At 42.0% G+C, this 7901-nt stretch overlaps 1 protein-coding gene across 1 annotated transcript; it reads left to right on the top strand.

Moving 5' to 3' along the window:
- The first annotated feature begins 1360 nt into the window (after positions 1-1360).
- On the top strand, positions 1361-7565 carry CCDC43 (coiled-coil domain containing 43). Its single transcript, XM_044418704.1, has 5 exons — positions 1361-1579; positions 2825-2912; positions 4398-4533; positions 6040-6098; positions 6808-7565. Exons 1-5 carry the CDS (start codon positions 1415-1417, stop codon positions 6993-6995), a joined length of 636 nt encoding a protein of 211 aa, XP_044274639.1. The 5' UTR covers positions 1361-1414; the 3' UTR covers positions 6996-7565.
- The last annotated feature ends 336 nt before the right edge of the window (positions 7566-7901 follow it).

Genomic DNA, 7901 nt, shown 5'->3' with positions numbered 1-7901 from the left:
AAACCTATTTCTGATGCACAAGCTCTAATGAATCCTCGTGGGTTCTAGAGGCAGCCCATCATCTAATTATGGGTCACATCTGCCTGCAGGTAATCCAACAGCAGGAGAGATGTAAGGATTTTACTGAATCCTTTCTGAATGTGTTGCATGGATAGTGAGGCAGCTTTCCTTCCATCATCTGCTCAGTTGACAAAATAGGATTTTGATCCAGAATTTTCTTCCACTTGTGCAAAGGCAGATTCATCCATGCCTGGATGAAAGAGCCATGATTGTTGTGATGTGCTCTGTGATTGGGTGGTCACCTGAAGGATTTTCTGTGTAAAAATAATGAGAACCTCTACCTCAGATCCAGATTTTCATGCTATTTTCATGCTATAGCATTTCTTAGAAATGCTAATTGTTTACCTGTCCTGAAAGTTCTCTTTCTATTGTGTTTAAGCCTACTTTTTTACCCTAACACACCTCTAGCATATTGTGTATGTGATTCCCCACATGATCTCCCACCCCTTCCAAACTTTGTATGTAAAACTGCTAGGTTAAAAATGCATCCTGTACAGACTTTGTAGTCCCTTTTGAGACTGCATACATGCTGCATTTATTACCTATATGCCTAATTAAATAGTTAATGCTCTTTTGATCGTATACCCCCAAAGAACTCTCTTTGAGTCTTTTTTCCCACTTTTGCCACACAGTTAACTTTTAACCTTAGCTTTAATATTGCATTTCATCCTGTACTGCAGTTATGCTGTGTTGCTTATGCTGCAATTGCTATGTCTTTTTTGTGTGCTAACTTTTGTTAGCTGCCCAGACAGCCTTCACTATTGAACAGTATAAAAATAAAATAAAAAATATGGTTTGATAATGTTCCATAACATTATTGTTACTGTTACAAGTTTCTACTTAACACCTAATCAATGATTAATATTGCAGGAGCAGAGGCTAAGTCCTCTTTTATCTTCTAAGTCAAAAATCTCCCACAAAAAGTACCACATGGGTTGCAGCAAAGGTCACGCCAGATTCTTTTGGCCTACACTTCTAATCGTCCCAGCCACTCAAAAAGATGATGGAATTTGTAGGCCAAAGTATTTGGACGGCTGCAAGTTGCCCTCCTCCCTTTTAGACTCCCTATAGTGCTTAAGGACAGCTACATTGAACCCTTAAGTTTTGCGGAGTTCTATAGGGATTTCTCTTCTCTTTTTATGGTCCTCTTTCCTTGAGAGAGACATTAAAAATAGATTCACAACGTGACCAGGAAATGACCTATAGAGACGGAGGGGTGGGGTGGGACTTCTGCTCAGCGATCGGTCAAATTATATCGCTCTATTTTCTATTAGGTGATCCACGCTGAGGCTGCGGTAGGATAGCGCATGCGCGCAGAAGAGCGCCTGCTGGCCCGGACGGGGTATGATTCAAGATGGCAGCGCCCTGCGCTTTCGAGCTGTGGCTGGAGAAACGTCTGGAAGCGCTGGGTCTAGATGCGGACGTGTACGGTGGATACATACGAGGCGTCTTGCGGGAGGCGGAGTGTGACGCAGAGCGGCTGGAAGGGCTGATGGGGGCTTTGGCAGCGGGGGAATCGGTAAGTGTGACAGCGCCTGCGGAATTGGCCCTGGCCGGCATCCGTACGCGGCTCTCTCCTTTCTTTTCCCGCACGCCATTGCAGCACGAGGGGGCTGAGGAGCGAGCCAGGCGTGGAATCCGAATTATTATACTGCATTGTTGTTGTCCGTGCTTATTTCTTTGAGTGCATCCCTACCGCACACAGCTAGGTCTAAGAAGTTAGCCGGTGGCTGGGGCAATCATCTCCCCTTTCTTATAAATGCTCTGATAAAGATTACAGCCAGCACGTCCCGATGCAGCGAGGCTGTTGCTGTTTTGAATCTCGTTTCTGTCACCTTAGGCAAGCCTCTCTCTCATTTCCTCCCACCCTTGTATTGCGGTTATGGGTGGCTGGTCATGTTCTTCCACTTTGCAGGATTGTTGTAAGAATTTCAATAAAATTACTGAAGACGATGGTGGAACACGGACAGCACAAACCTATACATGACTGAAGTAGGTCCCAAGGAGTTAATATAACTTTCTTTAAAAAAGATGTGCATGGGATTGCAACCTTAGTTAGTGCCTGACAAAGATAGGCTCTGATGTTTTGACTGCTTAATAAGGGTAATTACTGTTACAGCCTAAAAATGTGCTCCTTCGTCTATTTTCCATTCCTTAAAAAAGAAATATGCGAAGAGCATGTTCTTTGCAGCAACATGTTTTACAGATTGGATTGGTACACAGTGGGATCCACCTCTACCTGGTGTACTATAAATACTAACTTTTGTCCCCAGGTACATCCTTATGTCAAGAAAAGCTGTTCATAAATTTTATCTCTTCCATTCATCAGCCTAGAACAGATTTTATATTATTAGAAACCATCCTAGTTTTTAGATAGCTTGTTTTGAGGTGTTTTTTATTGCATGAATTGATTTTATCACTAAATGGTCAAGCACCATAACCAATGAGCATTAAAGACATCTTGTTTGTGGAGTATCTGTACCAGTCAAAAACATAGACATACCCTTAAATATTGACTCTCTCATAAATTTAAAACAATTTGGCTTTCCTGAACCAAGCTTTTGAACTATTTCTTTCATTAAATTTTAGTAGGTGATGTGATAAAATTTGTCAGGAGGGCAATGGAGAGGCTACATTTGACCTTCAAGCCTCTAATTGGTCATCCCTACTTATAGAGCATCCTCATAAAAGCAGTGAAGAGCTGTGACCTGATGATTGAAAAGCCTTTTTTTTCCAACTGCAAAGTCTTTGTTTTCTTAATCAGGATGAAGAAATTCTACAAGAAGTTTGCAAGGAAATAGTTGAAAGGTGGTCAGAGACCCAAAATACTGGAACAAATGAAAAAAAAGAAGGTATTTCATGCCAGTTCTTTTGAAATCACCAGAGTAGCTGTTGGGTGCTTTCTGTGTGACTTTCTACTTCCTTATCTAAAACGTTATAGATTTTTCTCCCCTCATTATATCTTGCTTTCAGTGTTTCATTCCCTGTATATTTTCTACAGTTGATCTCTGATCTGCTTCCTGGAACTGCAGTATTTTAGAAAATTATAAACAGTATTTTTATATAATGCCATCAGTGTGCATGACTCTTACAGAGCTGCAACCCAGAAGACCACCGAAGGAACTTAGATTCTTCAACCTTATATAGAATAGGTAGCAGAGGTAGGAGGCAGCCAGGGTAAAACAAACAGAATTTGTTTACATGTACTTAGGTTTTGTTTCAATTGGGGGTGAAGTCTAAAATGTTAAGTCTAAGGTTTTAAGGAAGATGTGGGCTTTGAAGAGGCGACTGGCATAAGATTGCTGTGACTTGGCTGTTCTGGAAGGGAGTTCCAGCACAAGGAATGAGAGATAGAGATCAGGCAGAAGGGAGCGGGATGACTGCGGGTAGTTGTCCTGGAAGAATGCAGGGCAAGAACATAATGGTTGTGAGGACATGAAAAGTAGGAAGAGCCAGGTATTAATTGCTTAATTAATTAATTACGTTTTATCCCGTCTGCTACCAAGGTCTCAGGATGGTCTTACAGGTTCTTCTGGACCAAAAGCTATCTATGGAGTTATAGATGGAGAAAGCGGACCTGCCTTTATTTACCTTGTCCTTGATTATATCTAGGCTACATTGTCATAAAGATAATTATGATAAAGATAGTTGTCCGCAAAAGAAGGTGCCGCATGGTGAATTGCTTCCTATTTTAACATATGAAACCTAAGGAGGTATTAAGGTACTAGGCTGATGTTTAAACATATCAGTTTAAGAATTCCTATTCTTTGCAATACATATAGGGCTGTATTATGTTTAAATATAAAAAAGTAAAAAGAAGAAAGTGCTCCGACCTTGAGGATGCAATTCTATGCATACTTAGTAAAAGTCTACCAGCTCCAAGCATGTTAGCTGTGGTATGCTGAGCGTTTTTGATTTTAGCCCTGCCTAAACATGCATAGAATTGCATCTTAAATCATTCGGGCCTGAACTTCTTTCTTTTACAATCTGCATTCAGTTCAGAGCCGGTTCTTGGTGGTACCCTTCATATACTATCAAAGATTACAAGTTATTACATTTTTTTTAGACAAAGAATTCAGCAAGTAGGGATAAGTTGGAGTAATTTCTTTATGGGGCTTATAATATTTCATTGTTTTGCTGTTGATCCTAAAGGTTATTCACCTTGAGCCCTGGGCTCAATATGACACTGTGCCCCACCCGTAGGCACATGCAAATTGGCCTGAGCTGCCTCAGGTGCAGCAAAGCCAAGATGTTGTGACTTGAATAGAATGCACATTGCGTCTGCAGATGGAGGGACACAGACTTCTCTTATTTGCTTTGTCCTCTTCCCTCCCCAGATGAAGTCCAAGCTATTACTAACATTATTGAAAAACAGGCACAAATTGTGATGAAGCCCAAGGAGGTATCAAAGGAAGAGACACTACAAAAAGCTGCCCTCCTGGCACAGTATGCTGAGGTGACAGATGAGGAAGAATATCCTTTCTGTATTGCAAGTTCTGAAATTCTTCTGGGATGTCTCTATGGTTGGCTGGCCCAGTGACTCAAGTCCTGGAGTACATGGGTTCCCTGTTTTGCTAATTGTCTGCAGTGACCCTGCGTGCAGATAGATTGCTATGGGCATGTGTTTTAATAGGTAAACCCTGTCCCTTGAAGGACTTTCAGCCTCTGAACACAAGAGAGGGTTAAAGCTAAAGGTTATGAGGGATAAATAAAATTCTGGAGCTGTCCCTTAGATCAGAAAATAGTACACTTGTATTACTCCATTAGCTAAATAATAGGTTTCATCTTCACACATATGTGTTTACATTAGCAAGCCATGGTTGCTGCATATTCATTTGTGAGGACAGCTAAAATAAAGTAATAGGAAGATAATTACAGTGGTACCTCGGCTCATGAATGCCTCAGTTCACAACCAAATTGGGTCGCGAACAAAAATTTCATTAAAAAATTGACTCAGGTCGTGAACTCCACATTGGGTGGCAACTGCGATTACGGCCATCACCCCCCCCCCCCCCAAGTGGGGAGATGGCCGCAATCATGCTGGGGGTGGTGGGGAGATGGCCGAGATCACACCTATCTTCTCTGCACGAGTGTGCCCATGATTGCACTGGTCTTTCCTGCAGGAGTGCAACCGCGATCTCGGCCATCTCTCCCCCCAGCACGATTGCGCCCGTCTACTCCCCCCAGCGCGCCTGCATTCGCGTCCGTGTCCCCTCCCAGCATGCACGCATTTTTGCCCATCTCTCCCCCAGCGCTACTACGATCTCATCCATCTCCCCTCCCAGCACGATCGTGCCCCTCTCCCCCCCCCCCCCCGGCCCCCGGGGGGGTGCCTGCATATAGGGGCGGGGGGCCCGATCCCGTTCAAACGGGGGGGGGGGGCGGGGAGATGTCCGTGCTCGGGGTGGGGGGAGATGGCTGCAATCTTTGTTGTTCTTTGTCACTTTGCTTCACATTTTTCTGATTAAGAAAAAATAGTTACCAAATGGATTAACCTTATTTACATTGAACCTTAAGGGGAAATTTAACTTGGCTCATGATCAATTTGGGTCACGACCAGAGTCCTGGAACGAATTAAGTTTGTGAGCCAAGGTACCACTGTAACTTAGGAAATAACTTGCTTCAAAATGTTATGAAAGGCACTGGTAGGGATGGCTTTTAAAACAGACTAGGGATACTTACGGAAGACAATTGTATTGTCTTATCTGTGATAGATAATTCAAGAGGCTGGCTGTAATCCAAATGTCAGATGCTAGGAACAAGTACAGGTTGGGTATCTTCATCTTTCCCACCTTGTAATAGCAAATGGAGTACAGAAAAGCTGCAAATGAGTCTTCAGAGTATTCTGGCCTTTGGAAGAATGGAACTTTAGTGTTCTGTGTTAGCTTCAGTCTTTTTCTAGAGCCTGTATTCATGCTTCTTTTACTTATCCTTCCCACTCCTTATTCTGAATAGCCAAATCTCTTTAACTCAACATACTGAAATAGATGCGCAAGATGACCGTGGAGCAGCAGCAGTGACTGCCACCTCTGAAAAATGTATCCTTTCAGAGAAAGTCTTTTGAGGCCACCATTGGTCAAGTAATACGAAGGCTGGAATGTTGACTTGTTTGAGAGTAATGACTGTTTGGTAGAATTTTAGTATAGTAGATGATAGGTTTAGGATCTTGAGACGGTTAGGTAGAAGTGTAATTGTCCTGTTTGCTTCTTGTTTGCAAGTTCTAGGTTGTGAGTATAGCCTTGTTTTATATGCATTGCTGTAGGAAAGATTTATTTGGCAATTTGGAGCTGGTCTAACTTTGCTTCATGTCTTGCTAAAGAAATAACTTTTATCTCATGGAAGCTGGTCATGAATTATATAGGGTTCTTATAATTATAATTATGTTCTTATAATTATAATTATTATAATTATATGGGTTCTTATAATTAGAATTGCTGTCCAGAGTCTCTTTGAATTTCTTCTCAGAACATACTTTGTAGTTTGAGGTAAAGTCACTGTTTTCATTGTACATTTGAGGAAGGTGGGTCTGAGTTGGATATTAAATACAGGAACACCAGGTCCACATCTTTTTCCAGTGTGGCATATTGTATTTGAATCCTTACATCTCGCTATACTGGTCAGATGGCTTGAGGATTCTGATGTAGGGAAAATGGCAGTGTTGAGGTGAATTGAGAATGATTTGTGAGGGAGGGGGAAGGAGACAGAGTAAAGAAAATATTTCCATGTTCTCCTCAGCTCCTTTTCCAGCTTTGTTCAAAAACACAAACCTAGAAGATGTTATCAATGCTCGGAAGCTGGAGAGGGAGCATCTGCGTGATGAGTCACAGCGGAAGAAGGAGCAAGACAAGCTTCAGCGGGAGAAGGACAAGTTAACTAAGCAAGAACGTAAGGAGAAAGAAAAGAAGAGAACACAGAAAGGCGAGAGGAAACGATAGTTGGGAACAACTATAGGACTTTTTTCCTCTCTTCTCTTCCCCTTCCCCCTGCAGAGACAATTTACGCACATTATACTCAGCAGAAGGCATCCCTTTTTGAACACTTCAGGAGTTGTTTTTAAATCAGCAACAACTCCTAGGCAAAGGTTTCCAGGGGATTGCATTCAAGCCCACTTGAAGCAGTGAACGAAAATTGTGTATACACATCTTCTTGCCCAACTGTTGGGCTGAGTGGTGCCCGATCCCTGTAATGAAATAACTATATGGTGGTTTCTTCTTGTTGTCACTTTATTAATCACATAAGGGTAAACTAAAATTGAGGAAGAGTATCTAAAATTCCTCTGCATATTCACTAAAGGTTGCTTTTGGTTGGTGAAACTGAACAAAATGCAGTTACCCATATATCTAAGCCAAGGAAGGTTAATACCCTTAGCCAGTACCCTGCTTAACTTCACTTTAATGATTTGCAACTGAAAGTGCTCCAAAGTTATTTCTCCTGGTTGGAGGTTGGTTAGTGTAATTTCAATAAGGCTGTATTATTGGCATTTAAGTAAAGTTCCATGAATTTAATTAGGCTGAGATGTGTTTGAATCCTTGGCTCATGCAGCTCTTAATCTATTGTGCTTGTTGGCAGTGCAACCTCTTGACACTGTGTGAGTTGAAGTGGAGGAACAGATTGTTCAAATTACCAAGAGACAAATATTAGCACCAAATGGTAAAAAGTGTCCCTTCAGCAATTTGCCACCTAAAGTGCCCCAGTCACTCTGCTGCATGGTAGTCCCATCTAACCTGTTGAAGTCTTGTCTTAAACTCATTAACCAACTCATTAACCGCCTTGAATTCAGAGGTGCTGTACAGGATGCAATATGAGGCAACCCCTTCTTGCTGTAGGACAGGGTGCTATTC

The sequence above is a fragment of the Varanus komodoensis genome, unplaced genomic scaffold (assembly GCF_004798865.1).
Source record: "Varanus komodoensis strain SLA01 unplaced genomic scaffold, ASM479886v1 scaffold92, whole genome shotgun sequence".
Lineage (NCBI taxonomy): Eukaryota > Metazoa > Chordata > Lepidosauria > Squamata > Varanidae > Varanus > Varanus komodoensis.
This window is presented reverse-complemented; position numbering and strand designations above follow the sequence as displayed.

Coding starts and splice junctions, on each gene's coding strand:
- CCDC43 (XM_044418704.1), top strand. CDS start 1,415: ATGGCAGCGCCCTGCGCTTTCGAGCTGTGGCTGGAGAAACGTCTGGAA. Junction 2,913..4,397: donor AACAAATGAAAAAAAAGAAG/GTATTTCATGCC, acceptor TTCCCTCCCCAG/ATGAAGTCCAAGCTATTACT. Junction 4,534..6,039: donor GAGGTGACAGATGAGGAAGA/ATATCCTTTCTG, acceptor AACTCAACATAC/TGAAATAGATGCGCAAGATG.